Below are 21,218 nucleotides of genomic sequence, written 5' to 3' on the forward strand. Positions count from 1 at the left end.
AATCTCAAATATGAATATTTTAAAATGTAAATGAATATGTATAATTGATATTATGAATTGATGATTCTTAGAAGAATTTTCAAACATTGCCAATTATATTTAGTAATTTTATGTGTCTAATTTATTGATGAATGTAGTAAAAATCACATATCATATTTGTGTATTGGGTAACTGAAGGGGTAATGTTACCTTTCCTGTACTATAGAGAAGACCTTCATCAAAAAATTCTATCCATCTAACTAAATATATATATACACATGTATATATATAAAAATACAAATATATAAACATATATATATAGATATATATATGTTTATATATTTGTATTTATATATATTTTTTCTGTTAATGTTTGAAAATATATTTACATGACTTGGAATATACATCTTAGCTAATTTAGTGATAGAACTAGTAGGTTTAATAAACCTAAATATGGTTGCTGGGGATGTTTAACAAGTAGCTAAAATAAGTGTGAAGGCAAGTGGGAATGGCAAGAGAAGGTAAGGTAGGAAAGGATGGGATACCAACATGAGAGAGGGTAGATGAAAAGAAAAGTGTGAAAGTACACATTTGCCTTGCTTTTCAGTTTTCCTAGGGCCTCAATAAGTGGCAAGTACTTGAATTCGCATGGAAAATAACTTTCTAGGTGGCCTTCATTAGGAGTGCTATCAAGTACTGGTATCTTTTTTCTCCTTTTCATTTTGTGGTTATGTTTACATAGTATTTTATAATTTAAAAAAATACTGTGACTCTTAAAAGCCAGAAGGAAATTAGGAAATAATTTACTTTAAACAACCCCTTATTTTATTGATAGGGGAACTGAGGTCCGGAGAGTCTATGATTTATTAATGGCAATTCTCTTTACTTTCTAATCTATATAAACATACTGGTGTGACCAAAAGGTTTAGAAATACTATATTTAATATCAGTAACAGCCCAAGACAAATACACAAAATGCTTCAAAAGCACAAATTACAGAAAGGAACTCTCCATTTAGAACAACTAGTTACCTATTCTGATGTTAATAACAAATCCTGAATTAAAAACAAAAGGCTTTAAAAATGGATTAGGGAAAAAAATCACTAAATGATGAAAGTGTGAACATATGTAATCACCACAAATACACAAAGTATATGCAAAGTACTTACCACATACATATAACATCTTGAAGAAAACCCACTAAATAATAAATATAAATCTCTCTTAGTATTTCTCCCAACTTTATTTCTACCTTATTTCATTTCAAGAACAAACTCTATGGTAAGATGGTGGGAAAAGGATACATCTACTTAGTTCAAATCCCTACTACCCTTTTATATGAAATATCTATAAAATCAATTTCACTGCTACTTCAATTTAAATGATCATTCTCTCTTATATGCTTGGTTGATATAAAAATAAGAAATTCAGGTTATTAAGTTTGATATTTAATCTTATACTACTTTCTATGATTATTTCTGTGACATCATTTGAACACATTAAAGCATATTGTGTCAAAGTATTTAATTTTAAAAACTTGAAATCCCAGATACAAACATGCCAGGCAAGTTCGCTACTGCTGAGCCACAACCCCTGCCCCAACATAAATATTTTTCATCTGAATCAACTGTATATGTGCTTCACAAATCTCTGGTAGAATAGAACATGACTTTACAAATGGCACTTGGGCAGCCTTTTTAAATTTTATTAGTTAAGTACTGATTTCAATATGAATTAGGGTACAAAACTACACATGACTTTTTATTTTAAAAGTGAATCAGGCTTAAAATGTATTAAGTAAATAATATTACAGGCAGGAGGTGAATATGATAAAACTTAAACATCTAAGGTACGGGAAAACTGTCCTACATAACTAACACCTCTGTGAATGAGCTGGAATAAACGCAAGTGAAGAAAACTGAGGAAAATTCCACATTAAACTATATTTTATTTTCTATTTTACTAATTGGCGTTTACCTTATAAAGTAAGTAGCATAATAAAAAGTTATTTCAATAGAAATTGCAAGTATTTAATAATATCACTGAAGAAAGCCTATTAAAATCAGCAGTTTTAGGAGTACAACTCAACTCTAACTTCCTATTACTGATAAAAAGTTCCTAATTCATTTAATTGAGGGCACACATATCAGTAACATTCTATGTAATAATATATATACTACATGCTATACACTATCATAATACTATAATTGCTTAACACATTCTTGCCCCAGTCCAGTCTTTGTGGTTCTTTTCCCCTACAGAGGAAATAATGTACAACAGAAGTCATCAAGAAGCTAAACTGACCAAATGAATACTTACTGTTGCTGGGGAGGCCCGAGTAGTGTGTGTCACTGAGTGACCAGAATTCTCCATTGAATTGCCAATCAGATAGGTTCCTCCAGAGCTGCTGATGAGTTGACCTCCTGTGACACCCATCTGGATCCCACCAGTACCCACCATACTGTGGGAGGAGACCACGGTAGTCACCTGTGCAGAACTCCCTTGAGTATCAAAGTAATTTCCTCCAGTGTTTTGGCTGTACATCTGTGTTTCTGTGTAAGGATAAGTTGTTGTTCGGCTTTAGAAGAAGAAGAAGAAAGGAGAAATTTACTAGCTGATTTATATCATCTGATTAATTTATCTTCTAATATGGGTCTATTTAAAATAGACAATTTAGTCTTTGGAATATGACAAGTTTTTAATTTTTGTAAGAAACTTAATTCCTGGAAATAGTTGGGTATACTTTCCAAATTAAAGGTACATTTCTTAAAAAGGTATCTCAGCACCCTTCTATACTTTAGGGGGTTGGCCCTCTTCAGCTGCCTATCATGGGCATATAAATAAGCTCTGTTGTTAACTTCACTCAAAGGAATCTTGCTGGTGGATTTTTTCACTTCCTTATAAAACCACCTGCCAGGCAGGCACAGAGATGCACACCTATAACTCCAGTGGCTAGAGAGGCTGAGGTAGGATGATCACAAGTTCGAAATCAGCCTCAGCAACTTAGCAAGATCCTTAGTATCTTAGTGAAACCCTCAACATAAAAAAAATTAAAAAATGACTCAGAGGTAAAACACCACCCCACACACCCTGGGTTCAATTTCCAGTTCCAAACAACAACAACAACAAAACCAATCCAAACAAAAAACCCTTACAAATCCCAGTTTTAGAAAAACAGCTGTGCCATGAATGGAGGCTGACAAGTGAACTTTCTATATCTCTTCACTTTCCTGAATGACTCCTAATACCCCTCCATGAATAAGGTAGCTTGCGTGAATCTCCTTCTTACTACCATAAGGACCTTGAGCAAAAACAGTTTTCCCATCTTGGACCCAAAATCCCTATCTAACATCTCTTTCTTCATACCCAAGCCTCTCCATTATGAGATAACTATGCCCCCCAACCCCCATCTTGTTCTCACTTTCTGCTTTCTAACAACTGTGGTCAAGCTTCTGTCCCTAGTCTTTTATTTAAATTGCTTTTAATAAGGTCATTTGTGACCAACTCTAAATATCAAGCTCAAAGGCTCCTGTCAGCCCTCATCTTTTTTTAACCAATCTGTAGTATGACATTATTGATCACCCCATATGGCCCTTTTCCTCTTTTTTTTCTGTTCTGATTTAACTTATTTTTCATTTTCAATTGACTCTAACTTACATTTTAAGATGAATTTCCTTTTAATTTTATAATACTTAAATGTTCACAGAAGTTACAAAAATATACAGAAATACAAAAATGTACAGTCACAAAAATATAACATATTATGTTTTAAAAATTCAAATACAAAATTAAATTCCCCAGTTCGTGCTATTCTCTTTAATTTCACATCCCAGAGCTAGTCACACGTGACAGGATGGCATGCACGTTTTCAAACAGTTCCTGTACTTCTGTTAAGGCTTTTCTATCTTAACCACTACTGTCCCTTAGTTTCAAAGGCATTTTGTTTCTACTTTTATTTTTTGTCTCCATTTTCCTGGCACGTTATTTTCTGAGGTTCAGATTTTTATGCTTATTTTAAGTTATACCATTGCCTTATCACCTACTACATAACAGATGCTGTTCATAGTAAGTAATCATCAGAGTTGATATCTCTGCCTCCTTTATTTTCTAGTTATATATTAAGAATTTTAAATCTGAGTTTCTAACAGCCAATCAAAAGTTATTTTTATTAGGAAACCCCACAATATATGGGCAGCTTCATATGTAAAATCTAACATATGATGAGATTACTTCTCTGTTTTGTTCTTCTATAGTTATCCTCTCAGTGAGCAGCACCACCATCTTCAGTTTTGGAAAATAATGATGATTCTTCCCTCACTTAGAAAGACATGAATCACAAAGTGCTATCAATTTTACCTTCTAAATAAAATTCAAAATTTCCAATTCTCTTTTTTCTTCTCATATTCACTGCCTTAATTCATAATGTTCTCTATTATAACTGCTTATACTTGGTTTCCATTCCACTAATTGGGCTCTCTTCCAACCTACCTCCAACTTTGCTGCTCCAGTTTTGTTTCTACAGGAATTTTGTAAAATGCAACTGTGGAAACAAAACTTTACTTGAAAATCTTTCCATGATTCCCTCTTGCCTTCGAAATTCTCTCTTTCCTTCAGAAAATGTTCATAAACTTTGACAGATTTATAGAAAGCATGAGAGTCTGATGCCTACATATTAGGACTCAGTTCTAGCCACATTCTCGAAGGCTTTTTTCACTAGTATTATAATGACCATTTTGCTCATGCTCCCAAAGCGTGATTTTTCTCTTGCTTCTGGTTTACTACATATGGTTTCCTCTGCCCAGAAGGTCTTCATATTTCTCTTCAACTCCCTGCCTTTGTCATAATCATCTTTAAACTCTCATCTTATGCTACTTATTTTGAATTATTTTCTGCATCTTTTGCTTTCCATTACCACTCCTCAGAGTGATGTTATATTTTGTTTTCTGTATTTTTCTAACACTGTGTATTCCAGAAATACAACTCTCAATATGCTTATTCTCATAACTTTGTATTCCCATGAAATTTTTACTTCTTCCCATCTGTAATCTCAATACTTAATACATTGCTGGTACACAATGAGTACATTACATGGTCAAAAAATTAAAATATGATTCTATTTAAAGTATACTGGATATAATAACCAGGTTCATAAATTTCAATAATACAAATTCTTTTATATTTGTTAAAACATGAGAAAGCATGCATAAATTTTAAAGATTTTCTGTATTTTTAAGCCATTGTAATGGCTATAATTTACAGTATCAATTTTAGTAAGATTATAATGGTGTTCAGAAAGTACTTCATATTGGATAATATTAATCCTTTCCAGAAAGCACCATAACAACTTCAGGTATAAATTTTAGTTTGGGGTGATGATAGAAACAATACCCTAGAGAACATTCTTTTAACAGATAAAAAAAAAAAAGTCATTTAAATATATATGTATGTGTGTATACATTTGTTTCACCATTGCTCTATTTTCTGGAAACCTCATTTATTAAGTAAAATAACCATGCTGATTTCAAATTTACATAACAAGAGAAATGAGGCCATTTTAATTTATGCCCACATAATACAACAGTGGCCTCATTTAACTGTGCTTAAAGTAACACAACCTGATGTTGGTATTTAAGTATAGTCAAATAAGTTGTACAGATAGATATAGGACAATAAATACTCTGAAAGATATAGCACACTGTGATGACTTTCTTTTCAATATTCCAAACAGGGAGAATAAGTATACCTTTTAACAGAAGGTAGATTTTACAAATAAAAAATACAATAATAACTAATGGTAGCTCATATTTATTAACCATTTACTATGCAACTGACTATTCTATGTGCTTTTCACAAACTCATTTAATCTTTATGACTACTCTTTGAGGTAGGTATAGTTATGATTTTTGTTTCATTACACAAGCTGAAGTTTGGGTAGGTTAAGAAGCTTTGTCCAGAGCACACAGCTGATGAACCATGGATTTGGAATCTGAACTGAGCCCACACTCTCAATTATTTCCTAACATAAAAAAACTTTAACATTTTATGCATGTCAATGATACATGAGAACAAATACTAAGGAACAGCCATAACAGTTGGTATATAGGGCATATGAATTTTCTGTTGCTATTTGATACTTCCTGACCCCTTAACTCACTGTTTACTAGCACCTAACGAATCCCTGTTCTCACCCAGAATTCTCACCCATGCTGATGATGCCCTTGTAATGGTGAAAAAGCACAGTTGGATAAGGCAGAGCCAACTGAAAAGATATTTACCACCACACAACTGAATATTAGAAGTTCTATAATCATGGAATTTCCACACCATTATAGGAGAAATATCCCAAGGGATTTAAATCACTCTATCTTTCCGGCATGCCCTTTTTATGTAATTATTTCTTGGTGAACAAAGTAATACAAATGCATCACAGAGATACGTATAAACTCTATGTAACCCACTACTCAGTATAAAAATGTAACAGTAAAAAACAAACTACTTAATTTTCATACTTCCTTCTAGCTGGATGTGATTCATGAGCTATAAAAATAACCAAAGAACAGCAGAAGGAAGTAAGGTGCTAAAGAGCATGTCCAATCTATAAACTATCACCATTACTCCAATATTCAATCATGGAGGATAGGACTATGAAGAAAGTTTGGCTACTGCATAAACACAATTCAGGCTAAAGACTGGCAATTTCTAAAGAGTAAAAAAATTATGTCAAGAAATGAAGTGTCATGAATTGTTTGAACTTCACTTGGACAAAAATACACAGAGACTTTAAAATACTGGGTTGAATAGAGGCAGACATGATTTCTTTAGTCACTGTTCTTTAAAGTTAAGAAAGCCAGCTTTAATCCATTTATTGGAATCATTTGAGTCTGAGCTGAAGTCATGCACAAGCATCTCCTAAAAGACTTTTCCATATCTAAGTGCTTTCAGCTCCTGAACAAAAACTGAAGGATTTATTTTTAAAAAGAAGTACCAACAGCAAAAGCAAGTAGTTCCTACTTAGGTCGTAGAAATAAGATTCTTTAATTCTGACACATCAGATCAGCTTGTTTTTCACATTGTATATATTTAATACTCCTTCATATGAGTTATTGCTTGCACACTATTTCCCCTAGAAATCTCTAAAACATATGTTCAAGAAAATTACTCAATTTTTGGCATATCAAATTGAAAGCAGCTAACTATTTATGGACTATATATTCCTGAAATAGCTAAATCCTAAGCAATTTTGTACACATTTAAAAGATGCTGCTGTATTCATTTTGTTTTATTGATTTCCACAGACTGTCATGAAAATAATGTGTCATATTGTTTCTATAGTAGAAGAGAAATCTTTCCATTGTTTCTCAAATGTATCCAGTAATGAATGTGAACACACAGATATGTGATACTTGCTGACAGAAGCTTCTTCAAATCTAACTCTATTATAAGGTTTTATGTAAATGTCAGAACTCTGATCCATTTACTTCAGTAAATTAGTGCTGCTTTCATCCCATCATGCTTTAGCATATACCCAGTCTAAGCATGACCCTGAATATTCTCTGCTTACTTATTTATTATAGCCAATCTTTCTGTTTCCTTGAGTTTCTACTGTCTTATCCACAAGTCCAGATACACAGTCTCTCTAAATCATGTGTTTTATGTTTTACCAAGGTTTTACATATCCTCCCAATAGGCTTGTCACTATAAAATCAAGCAATGATATGAAAGTAATACATTAAGAAAATAAAACGGCTTGCAAATTTCATGCCATAAGTTATATTACAAGGATAGAATATAGTAATGGTGATCATTATAATATTTTACATTAGTTGTGAATAATGTAATGTAATTTTTCAGACTACACTGTAAGCATTATTTTAACAAATATTTACTAACCATTTGCTCTGGCACTTAGAATATAATGGTACCAAACAAACATGATCTCTATTATCATAAGGGCTATATAATATAAGGACTATGTGGGCAAAAATAAGAAAGGAAATAAGATAGGTAGAAATGTTTTTAGGTAATATAAACAGAAAAATAAAATATTAAAACAAATGGGAGGAGACACACTAAATAGTCAAAGAATGTTAGCTCTGAAGGATAGATATTTAGGTTGAGACTAAAAGATGAAAAGGAGTCAGCCCTATAGAAAATAGGGGTAAAGAATATATCAGGAAGAGAGTACAAAAATTCTTGCAACACAGGAAAAAGCCAAAACACAGAAAAGATGCTGATATTTAGGAAGAAATGATATAAGTCTATAAAATTCTAGATTTTTTAAAAAGGCTATTATAAAGAAAGGACGTTAAATAAGAAGGTAAAAACTAAACATGCCAGCAGAGTAAACAAACACCTTTTTATAAACTGTGATTCATGATCCAGTAGAGGGTCATTAAATAAATTTCAAAAGGTCACAATAGCATTTTTTTAAAACAACAAAATAGAAGAGACAGACTAGATTAAAAGACATCAGAGCATATTATACTTAGTGAGAATAAGAACTAACTTTAGAAACTTTAGTTTCTGTCAGAAACTAAAACCTCTGCCTTAAACAGTATACATGTTCATATGCACATGCATGTACCTGAGTATAAAATGTATGTGTGATTTCTTCACTGGTAGATTCAAAAGCTTAAACGCAGTTGTTTTAGATAAACACAAGAAGTTTGGATTTAGTTGGGACAGGGTAGAGGAGCATTTGGATAGGTGAATTCAGAAGAATCTTCTAGCCAAAAAGAAACAACCTGAACAAAGACCTAAGGCCAGAGAATGAAGGGTTACACCAAGGGGAAAAAAAGGTCAGAGAGGTGGAAGGGGAAGGGAGGGAGCATGGGGTTATTAATGATGGTGGAATGTGATGAACATTATTATCCAAAGTATATATATGAAGACACGAATTGGTGTTAATATACTTTATATACAACTAGAGATATAAAATATTGTGATCTATATGTGTAATAAGAATTATAATGCATTCCACTGTCATATATAAATTTTTAAAGTTAATTAAAGAAAAAGGAAAAAAAAGGATTAGCCACTGTCTGAGGTCAAGATTCTAATAAACAAAGAGAAGGTCAGCTACTCTTTTCTCTTCATTGTTTGATAACTTGCTAAATTACTTTCAGTGTTCAGTATGGTGCATAAACTCTTGTCTAATTAAAGTTAAATATTGACCTCAAAATATCAAATAAATAAGAGTGAAACATGTTCCAGTTGAAGGGGACCCAGAAGACAGAGCAGAGTCTGTTTTCTCCTCTTCGCATGATATACAGCCAGACCTAAGCTGTTCCTTTCATCCCAGGACTCCATAGCACACAGACAACCAATGGTTAAGTGATGTGTGTGTGTGTGTGTGTGTGTGTGTGTACTGTGTGCTGTGGGGAGAGAAAAAGAAGAGATTTCCCCAATAAAACAAAGCTGACATAGTCACTACCCACATAGGAAAATTCATTAATTTCAGGGAACTGCTAATACCTTAAATACTATTGAACAATTTAAAATTTTGTAATTTATGGTCAGAATGATCTATATCCTACATTGTTGCGTAGAATTCTAGTCCCTTTTTTTTTTGCCACTGTGCATTCACTGATTCATTGATACTTCTGTAAATTTTATTACACCTCACTCCCTATGCTTCTATAATTCCTTACTTTGTGAATGTTGATGGGGAGACAAATCCCACTTATAACTATAACAGCCCAGATTATCAGATACCAGCCTTCCCAATCTTCTTTGCAAGTGGACCAGAGGAAATCAGCTTAAAGTTCAAATAATCAGATGAACTTGCCTTAAATCAGAGGCTAATACCAGCACAAAGCAACAGGAATGATGGTATGATGTAGGAGTCACACCCAATTTCCAATGGCAGTTAAGTTAAGAAAAAAAAGACCAGTAACAGGGGTGGCAATGGCCAGCGTGTTTGGGATGTCAGCAGTGGCATGTTATCCATGCGATGGTGTCCTCTGTGGTGGGGTTTTGTCTGTGGTCTAGTTACTGCCTAATATCACTTGTGCCTCCCTGATTCTCCAGACTTCCTGGAAAACCTGAAAGCCACAGATATCTTCCAATAAATTTTTTTTTTTCAAATAAATCAGAGGTGGTTTCTGTTGCTTGGAACCAAAACCTCTGCCTTAAACAGTTTCCCATTATGAACTTTTTACATGGGCCATCAAAGCCATGTATAGAAGTAACTACATCATATTGCATTCATGAGGTAGTTTCAAACTGGATCTTAAATTGACTGCTCCAAGTCAACTGAAGGCAAAAGACACACCAGAAAAGTGACATGTCCATTTTTTAAAAAATAGAAAAAGGAAAACAATGCTTTCAGAATTCAAGTGACTAACATTTAACTTCTTACTACCAAATAAATTAAAAAATAGATTAAATATAAAGTAGTAATTACTAGTAATATCATTAATAAATCACTTGCTTTCATTTAAATTCAGACATATTTATCTCTGCTAACTTTACCTTCCCTAACATTAAGTAAAAAATAAAAGCATTAATTATACTGTTGCCATGCCTACTGGAGAGCAATTCAAGAATGAATGCTAAAACTCATTAAACTTCATGTACTTACTAATTAAGTTTTATTCTTCATATGTAATATTTTCAATACTGTATATGTTGAAAACTTACAGACTATTAGAATTATATCTTCAAACTCATATCATCCTATGATATTTATGCAAATACATCTGCACATTTACACTTTGCATTAAATTCTTTATTCCTGTATTGTAGAGAGGGGTTTCTCATCAGAATCATCTGCTGGGCTTGTTTAAACACCAATAGCTGGGTTTCACTCCTGAAGATCCTCATTCAGTAGAAGCAGACTGGGCCCCGAAAGTTAGCATTTCTAACAATTTCTTAGGTAGTGTCAGTGTTGTTTATCTGCAGAAACACTTTGAGAACCTCTGTACTAAAGGATACTAAAAATGTAAAGCCCAAATTTCACAAAAGTTACAGAAAAGAAAGGTTCTTCATAATTATTAACTCTTTTAGCCCATTTAAATTTTTTTAAAGTCAAACTCTATTGTTATAAAGGATGTTTTATTGTCTGTGGCAGCTGCCTACAACGTTACAAAATTTCAATTGCTATAATGGCTTTTGAAGCATATTAAATGCATAGTTGTAATAAGTACATATATAGGTCACTTGCCCTGAGAACAGAGATCAGAGAAGTGAATGAGTGGCAATCAATTTTGGCAAAAGTGACCTTGTAAAAGATTTAATCCACAGTCTTGATATAAATTTGTAAGAAAAAATGAGCAACTATATACATTTATTTATATGTGTGTGTGTGTGTGTGTGTGTTTAAGTTCAAAGCGTTCCACCTGAAAAAAAGAATGAAATAAACAGAAGGTGAAAATTCCACACACACAAAAAAAATGAATAAACAAAGCTTTGTGAATATCAACTCAGATTAATTAATTGTACCTTTTGTACTTAAAACTATCAATTAGCCTGCTCCTGTCAGGCCTGTCACTACATGCTATTTTTTTCAATTATTTCAACAAATATAAATTGAGTACCTCTGATGTTCACTGTTCCATGTTTTAGAGAGAATGGGAAGCAAACAAACATGTTCCTTGTACACATGACACATTCTGGTGAGGGAAAGATAAATGATGGATAAATTAAAATAGTTGAGAGAATGACAGGTTGTGATCAGCTAAGAAAAATTTTAAAAAGTGGTCTTGGTTAGAGAATTGTAGAGAAACATCCATACCAATATGATTCTGGACCTTAGCCAAGAAAAAAAAAAAGATATTTGGACTGAGAGGGAGTCAATAAGGTAGTAAGCAAACAAAAGAATGTAAGAGTCAGAGAAGCCAAAAATGAAACAAACAATAAACCATTAATTCAAGGACAGTGTGGTTGATTGACTGGTTGACTGCTAGAGATCAAATACAGTTAGTATAAAATCTTTTATACTAAATACAGTTAGTATTAAATCTTTTAGATTTAAATACAGTTAGTATTAAATCTTTTAGATTTAACAACTGAAAGCCATCCACGACCTTGATAAGACCAGTTTCTGTGCAATCCAGAGAAGAAAATCAATTTGGAAGCAGCTAAAGAATATTCAATCAATCATGAAAGACTTTAAGATGGAAGCAGCTAAGGCATGCCTGTATGTTGTTGAAGCCAAGAAGGGTACTGAGTCCAGGCCACCAGATGGCATGCCTACACCCAAATTAGGTGCATAATAACACTGAAAGCATCTAGGACCCTCTATCAGAGTCAAGATTATTTAGGCTGGGTGCTAGAAAGCTCAACCTTGTGACAGCCTTAGATTTTATAAAGTGGGGGACTTTAGTCTCTTTTTAAGGATTACAACATAAAACTGTGATTCCCAACCTTTTGATATTCATACTTTCAACAAAAATCTTTTAATCTTGCTTCAAATATTGTTCCAGCAGAGATTTTTTATCAAGCCTTAGGTTCATGTGGCGTTTCATAAAAATAAGTGTATCAAAAATGAATACTTTAAAAAAAAATGAATACTTTTTAAACAATAAAAATTACCCCACTTCCCACCCCCTCATTACTTCTTCCCTTTCCTAAACCTGGCCTGGTTATAAAATAATGCTATTAACTATCACTCCCAATTTTACAGGTTAAGAAATCTGGGGGAAAATATGTTATTTGCCTGAGGTTATACTAGTAGTCATGAGAGAAATGATACTTGAATACAAGTTTCTGAAGTCCATTTTAAGAAAATAAATATCACACTTCGGTTCTAAACATAAAAGAATCGTATCAGGATCTCTTTCATTTGCTCCTTTCTCAATAAAAAGAAGAGAAAGTAGGTGAAAATTTAAGTATCTAAATTCTTTCATGTTTTATCATGCAGAACTATTCTGGGTGTCACTCAACTGAATGTGAAAATTCACAGTGCAAATTTCCCTTAGAAATTTGAACAACATTTGGTTCTATTAGTGAATAATAATAAAAAAGGCACACAGATAGGGCAGTCAAATAATTATTCCCTTGAAAAGCTATTTAACTAAAACATCTGATGTTGGAAAATTATTAAATAAGGACTTTTCTACACATTTTATGACTATCCAAAGAACAATTTATTTTATTTATTTACTTTGTGGTTTTAGAGATGGAACCCAGAATCTTGTGCAGGCTAGCTACATCCCTAACCCAAAGAATGCTTTATTTTAACAAAATTAATTTAGCTATAAAAATATACATATACAATGGGATTTTTAAAGAAACATGAAAAGAGATTGATAACAACAGATCCTTTAGTCTTTATAATTAGCCACTTAAAAATTCAGAAGTTTAATTATTTATCCACATCAGATAAAATAATATTATATTGCATACAATATTTACTAAAAGTATTTTTAGCTGACCAGTCCTTGTACCACTAAGTCCAAAGTAACTTAGAATCAAAAGACCAGTATTTGCAATCGATGGAAAGGATCATGTTTTGAAGGTCAGAAAAGACAAATTCTAAAGGTGAGATTATATTTCACCTCTCTGGGGCTCAGCTTACTCATCTGTAAAGTGGAAGAACTAGAATAAATGATTTCCACAACTATGTCAATTCTAAGATATTTGAATGTCATCCATCTTTGGAGTGATGGGAATATTTATGTGATCATTAAAATAGGTCTTTCCCTAACTACATGTTCTTCTCTACTGAAGGACAGTGCTGTCTCCAAGAGGGCTTCCTATGTAACCAGCCATATGCCTACTGGAATCTAAATGGCATTGGATTCACAATCCACTTCTCTTATACCTATGAGAATGTATATTAGTAGAAGCACAAGTGAAGAAAGCATCCTCTCTATCTCAACTGCAGAAATTCCATACAACCACTTCTAATCAGAGAGCATTTGAAATACTATAAAATAGTGCAACTTCTTCTGCAAATACTGAAACTTACTATTTTGCTTCAAGAGGGTAAAAAGAGCTTGAAGAGGCAGGATACCTTCTGAAAATGTGCTAACTACATGATTTTCAAAAGATGACTCTAAAAAATTAGAGTCCAGTTCACAATACTTACAGATTCTGAATAAGCTACCAATGTCAATAATTAGTGTACCATCTCCGGTGGCCTGAGGGATATTATAGATACTATTCAGATAAAAAGTTCATATTTTCGAATACTGGGTTTCTTTTCTATAGGACTTCTCAGAGCTTTTTAAAGTCTAACAGGAATTGAGGGTCCTCAAGAGGAAGGTAGTCTCAGTGTGGCACTGCTTCTCTAACCACAGACTCTTTTATGGGACTAAAATTCTGTGATCATGGTTTGGGAAATTTTGTACTAGAATTGATGACAAATCTATAATCTCAAGGGAAGACTGTGAGAAGGCTGGCCAATCCTTATTACAACAGATACTAACACGATGAACAGTTTTATATTTTACATTGATCGTCTCTAAATAGTAGACAAGCTTCAGAGAGTGGCTAATACAGAAAAAATCTTATGAAATAAAGATTTCTGAATTTGGCCACGATACTGCATGATATCATTATTTCCACTTTGACTAGCACAATGTAGGAATGAGTAGGGGAAGTATGAGTCAATAAATGGCATGGGGGAAAGAAGAAAAATTATTTTATTTAAAACTGATTTCTTAACTACACTATGAGATTTTAATTGAAATAGACTCTATGTGTGTGATATTCCTTGGCAGGTTTAACCATAACATTCTTTCTACGCAATAAGAGATTATAGATGATAATTATTTGTAGAAATGCAGATGACCATAATTTAGATTTTGGAAAAAATCTCCTGGGAAAAACTATTGCAAGGAGATAAACAAAGGATAAAATAAACAGGAGCAAAAGGGAATTAAGTAACCTTCTCCCTTGAGTAAAAAGCTATGCAACTCTAACACCTAGCACTGTAAAGCAGTCTGAATTGTTCAATTGAAATATATGTTCACTCGAACTCATACTGTTAAGCCTGTTACACTGGCAGCAATTGTCAATATTCACTGTGAGAACCAGGTAAACACTGTAGTATCATCAAATTATAATGACTACATATTCTCACAAGCAATGACACATATCTGTGAGGGCTGTCATCACCTCTTGAGAGAGACCCCATGCATTATGGCTACACAATGTGAGAATGCTGGTGACAAGAGCATCAATGAACCAGTACTGACTAAGCATGAACAGGTTGTATACTGGGTGCTTGAAAGTTCATGATAAAGATCAGAGTCTCTATCTTATGGGAGTATCACTAGCAAACAGTGTTTATTATCACACAGAAATGGGACTCTGTGATCCCAGTCAGGGTTTAAATACTAGCTGTTTATAAATTCAATGGTATAGAATAGAAGAACATGGCACTATTCTTTACTAATATACATAGAAGTATATTAGTAAAGAATAAAATAAATAAAAAAGGATTACAAAGAGTCTAAAATGAGCATTAGAGATAAAAATTTCGTAGTCAAATGGCAGCACTACGAAATTACAGAAAATTGGAACAGTTTAATCTGAAAAAAGAAGAAATTATAGTTGGTCATGTTTGAGAAAAAAATATTCATAGTCTTCTAGTCACTAAAATTTTGAATATAACTAATGCCAGCACAATGATATTTCCTTATTAAGTATAAAAGCAATTCTACTGCACCTCTATTCAAAATTTATAATTCATAGTAATAAAAGATTGAAAAAGATGCATCTTCTCCTTCTTGACTAAGAGTACAGATTTGTGACATAATTGCTGCAGCTGAGTTTGCAATGTGGGCCCACAAAGACCAGATCAAAGCTAATTGGACTTTGTGACAAATGAACTCATGACCTAGACCCTCATTAGTCATGATCTAACCAACCAAACTAGTGGACCATAGAAAATATATGCTGGCACTAGATATTTACTTTGAATCATTTCTGTGCTTAAATGGTTCCTATAATTTTAAAGTACCAAGTTTAGAGATGCTGTTTTTCTAAGGTTTTGTGAATGAATAAATTCATTCAACTCACATTTATGGAGAACTCTAAGGTCAGTGGTGGGGTAGTTTTAAAAAGCACAAGACAATATTCAGAATTTATAATCACAAGGAGAATAGAAAATGTAAACAAATAACTAAAATACAAAACTGAACAGCAGTAATTAATGTCTATTGAGTGCTTACTATTTCTCAGATGGTACATAAAGCACTTTTCAAAAGCTAATTATCTCCATTTTGCATATAAAAAGGGAAAGCACAAAGTCATGCATTCATGAGTGGTAGAGTTAATCTTTCTACCCTGCTTTGGACCAGTACAAAACAAAGAATGACTGTGACAGATAGTGCCCTTTTCGCTTGCCCCTTCTACCATACAGAAGTGAAATCTATAAACTTCTATTATCATATTTCCCTATAATCATTACTATATGTCATAAACAAGGAAAAATGGCAATGACAAAGGAGTGGCCTCTAGTAGTGTTCAGAAAGCCATTTATTTCCTCTGATAAAATTACAACTGGCAGGCATTTCTTTTATTTGGTATGAACATCAACAGTAGTTTGGGGTTATAATAGAAATTCCAAAACCATACTCCAAAAGGCCCTGGACCTACATCACCTATAGGTAAGAATATTCAGTGTGTCTAATATATGCCAAGAGTTACTGATTTCACCAGAGTAACAGAAATTTATCAACTTTTTCTTAAGCTTCAACTACCTAAGTAAATGTAAATTGAACAACAAAATAAAAAGTTCCCATTCAGAGAGAGTTCTTCCTGGTACGTGAAACATAAAAAAGCAATCATCACAGTGTAATGCTGGAGGTCAAATCACCGTATAGTACTGTCCTTTATAGTGGAATGATAAGCTTATTGCAGAGAAGAGTGAAGGTCCATGCCACAAAAATGGAAGTAGTGGGAGTCTGTAAAAATCACACCTCAGGGGTAAGAGGGGCTGGAAAGAACGAAGAATACATAGAATGCTATTTCATCAGGAGAAAAAAAAAAAACTCCAAAAACATGGACGAATGAAAGCAGAGTATTGAGGAAAATGCATAAAGTTGACTATATTAGGGACAGGTAGACGGTGAAGACAGGAGTAGTGGCTTTCTGAACACTACTACTCAGTTACCAAAAGTAGTAAGAAACAAGAGAGAGGTCAAAGAAATGCTTTGTTTCTGTTATATATCATTTATTATGTACCCAGGCTCTGTGTTAAGCACATTAAATATATTTCTTCAAATTCTCAAAATAACTCAATAAGAGAAAACTATCTTCCCACTTCCATGAAATGAATAATAGAAAGTTTAGAACATTTAAGTACATTGTCCACAATAATAAAACTAATGCATAGCTATATAAAGATTCTATGTTTTTAGTTATAATAATATGCAACAACAATTGACCTCTTCATGTCAGGCATAGAGCTTATAGGTTAACATCATGGAGATCAATGAAATCACTCAAGGAAAGAGTAGATCAGTAAGAATAAAGAAAGCAGAGTTATCATCCTGGCATATACCAAGTCTGAAGGGAAGGGAGCAGAAAAGTCAATGAAAGATTGAATTCATTTTCAGGTAAATCCAGAAAGCCAAAAGTTGTAATCAAAACTCAACTTGAAGACCATCATGATGACTTTTAATAACTTTTAACCCCTTTATTTATAGAAACATTCTGACTCTTAATCCAAAGTAGAGGAAAATCTAATGAATTTGCAAATTTGCATTATTATTAATGCAAAGGAGATAAGTTAGTGGGCAGATACAGACAGGAAAATAAAATTTACTGAGTAACAGGCAGCTTTATATAGAATATCTAACTTAGTAAATGTACAAAGACTCACAAAACTTCTAATGCTAGTTTCATACTAATTTACAGGTAAATACATACCCACAGAAATTCAACTTATATATAAAACAAATATCATAGATTTCATAAAGTATTATTAAAATATATAAATTATTAACAAGAGGTATAAGTTTTTCTCAACCTAGGGAAAACCATTAAAGGGCATAAAAAATTCAATAATTTCTAAAAATTCAATAATTAAACATTCTACTAGGGTTAAGTGAGAAGAAAATTAACATATATACTTAATAAACAGATGAAAGCTCTAAACATCAGTTTAATTTCAATAACTTTGTTCTAGTAAAAAAAATAACTGTGAAAACAAGGAAACAATTTGGAAAGAGTGAAATGTGTTAGAAAGTAAACTATTTCTCTCTGAGTGAGGAAATTACAAAGACGCCCACATACAAACTTACATTGCCCCATTGGTATAGACAGTGTCACTTCCTTCCACATACTGCACCTGAGCTGGATAGACATGCTGTACCTGCTGCACAGTCTGTACCTGCTGTACCTGCAAAACAAATATTGGGATGTGGTGAGAAGCAGACATGATAGAAAGAACACACAGCAGGGCCAGGGATGTAGCTCAGTGGTAGAGCACTTGTACAGCATGCTCAAAGCCCTGGGTTTGATCCCTAGTACTCCAGTAGCGGGTGGGGGAACACCAAAAAACAAGAGAGAATATATAGCTTTAGATTTACCTCAATAGTTTCTCTAGAGTGTAGATCAACCTGATAATGCTAACTTCAAGATAAGCCTGTGTTGGGTCAAGATCAAATAGAGCATCATTGCTAAATAAATTGTGCAATTTTCTTGCAGGTATATATGGAATATACACTTCAGGCTTTCAGGTTTAAAATTCTGAAAGTTCCTATGTTGATGATTTATTCATGAAATGCCTTCCATTTCAGTTTTGAAAATAAAAGTAACTTAGTTTTTAATTAAAAACAAGTAATCACAGAAATTTTAAGCACTCAAACATGAAAAAATACTTCAGTAAATCCTATATACTCATATTCTAAGGTAAATACCCACCACCATCAACAGTCTTCTCCTTTTAAACCCTCAGAGGATTATTTAAAAGCAATCCCAGATAATACATGATTTCACTGGTAAATATTCAAACTTGTTAGACAATAACATCACATATTAAAAATTAACACTTAATATCATCGAAAATTTAGTCATTTTTTAAATTTCCCGAATTATTTCAATGGCTCTGCAGTGTTGATTTCTTCAATTCAGAATCCAAACTAGGTATACATATTGCATTTGGTTGATATTTTGTTTCTATTTTTGGATCTAACAATTTTTCATTCTTTTTATTTCCTGCCTATTACCACTTAAAGAAAATGTATCATCTACCTAAATTTATGGCATTCCAGATTTAGCTAATAGCAGTCCTAAAGTGCCATTTCGTATGTTCCTTGCATTTCCTATATATCATATAAACTGGTAGTTAAAATCTGTGGTGTTGAACAGTTCCATTTTTTTAAAAGTACACTTCTTATTGTATCATATTAGTTGGCATATAACTGGATGTCTTTCTGTCCTTAAGTTTGATTGATGGGGTTGTGGCTGGATTGGTGTATAATAAGGCTCCCTATCATGTTTTACCTGAAGACATTAATCCCCAAGGTATTATAATTAATAAAAATTTTAAACTTGTGGTAGTCCAATTCAGTTATTCTTTCTTCATTTACTACAGACTTTTTCAAACAAGAAATTTCTCTCATTAATTACTTATTTTGAAATAAGGCTCTTGCAGGAAGAATAAGACAAAGCAATATCCTACTATTTTTATTTTAAAACAATGATGAAATCTTCCAGCCCTTCAAAGGTGACTAATGCAGTATTTTGCTTATATTGTTTTGTTTTTGTCCTAATGATTTGCAGCTTTTGACCATATTTTATGTTTTCATCCCTAACAAGTTTATTTTTCTTGTTAAAATTCTCCCATCTCTGGTCAATGATAGCCTCTTCAAACTGGTTCCTAGGAAATGACCACAATATCTTTCTTAACACTGCTGTTTTCTGTTATGAAATGATATCCCAGCCTTCTGTCTTATATATTCTACTCCAGAACTAGAGTCATATATTTCTTCAAAAAGACTGGCATATCTTAGTGGAAAACTGTATTTAAAGACTGGACCTATAAATGGTGACCACAAGAGTGCTTTGCATATTTCTACCTCTTTTCACTGGACTGAACTAGAAGATGCAAATATTTTTAGAAAAGAAAAAATATAAATCACATTCTACTGATTTTTTTCAATTTAATTACATGTATATATAAATTTAACAGACTGTGACATAATATGTGCACATATTTGCTTTATGCTAAAAATTTTGCTTCATGGAGATTTTAACATGACCACTTATTTACTTTACTATGAAATCTGACATAGCTTTAAAATAAAAATATAAATATTACTAAAATACCAAATACTGTAACTTTGTTCCCTTTTTTCCCCTTAACATGTAACTCAAGGGTTATATAACAATGTTATGGTTTCTATCTGAAAAGTCCATTAAAGTTTCATGTATTGAAGGCTTGATCCCTAATGTAGCGAAGTTCAGAAGTGGAACTCCTAGGAAATAATTCTATCATGAGGGATCTGACCTCATCAGTTGATTAATCCATTGAGGTATTCATAATCTGATGGCATTATTGGGAGGTAGTGGAAACTGTAGGAGGTAGGATCTAGTTGGAGATAGTGGGTCACTGGGGGCATTTCCTAGAAGAGCATATTTTGTTCTGGCCCCTTCTTCCCTACATCTGTCTATCTCCCTCCTCCCCTTTTCTCTCTCCTTCCTTCCCTCCCTCCCAATTTCCTACCTTCCCAGCTGCCATGAGATGAACAGTTTTACTCCACTAAATGTTTTTGCCTGTAAGCCAGCCAGTAATAACCTGAAACTTCTGAAACCATGAACCAAAATAACTCTTTCCTTCTTTAATTTGTTTTTCTCAGGTATTTTGTCTCAGCAATGAAAAGGTGAGACATGGTGTATCCCTATGCTTTAGAATGTTTGGAACTAAGTCAACAACTTGCTATACAGTTAAATTTATTTGTTTAGCTTTTTGTTATTTTTAGGATTTCCTGTATTTAGTTTTAATCCTATTTATCATTATGGGAAGTAGTTACATGTTTTCAAAATAAAAATTATAAAAAAGGATCATATTCGGGTAAACAATCTTACTTCCAATCCTAAGTCTATCATACTTACTCCTTCTCCCTACGGGTAACCATTTTAATTAATTTGTGGTTTATCCTTTTCATTGCTTTTCTTTTCCTTTATGTCCTTTTGGAAAATAAGCAAATATGTATGAATTTATGCATAAGTACCCATTTATGGATACATCTACACACATGTACACATGCTCGCATACACACATACATATGTATGCATACACCTTATTGTATCACAAAAAGTAGCATACTATACACATGATT

The 21,218-nt window shown here is 32.9% G+C and overlaps 1 protein-coding gene across 2 annotated transcripts in view; it reads right to left on the bottom strand.

Annotated features, from left to right (window-relative positions):
• Rfx3 (regulatory factor X3) overlaps nt 1-21,218 on the bottom strand; it is a 301,278-nt gene that overhangs the window by 102,596 nt on the left and 177,464 nt on the right. Inside the window, exons 3-4 of one of the 2 annotated variants that reach the window (XM_071600605.1) lie at nt 18,177-18,274; nt 2,299-2,557 (exon numbers count right to left, since the gene is read on the bottom strand). In XM_071600605.1, the coding sequence (XP_071456706.1) occupies nt 2,299-2,557; nt 18,177-18,274 (357 nt within the window). The remainder of the gene's footprint in view (nt 1-2,298; nt 2,558-18,176; nt 18,275-21,218) is intronic. The other variant, XM_071600604.1, reaches the window with a different exon arrangement.

The sequence above is a fragment of the Marmota flaviventris genome, chromosome 13 (assembly GCF_047511675.1).
Source record: "Marmota flaviventris isolate mMarFla1 chromosome 13, mMarFla1.hap1, whole genome shotgun sequence".
NCBI lineage: Eukaryota > Metazoa > Chordata > Mammalia > Rodentia > Sciuridae > Marmota > Marmota flaviventris.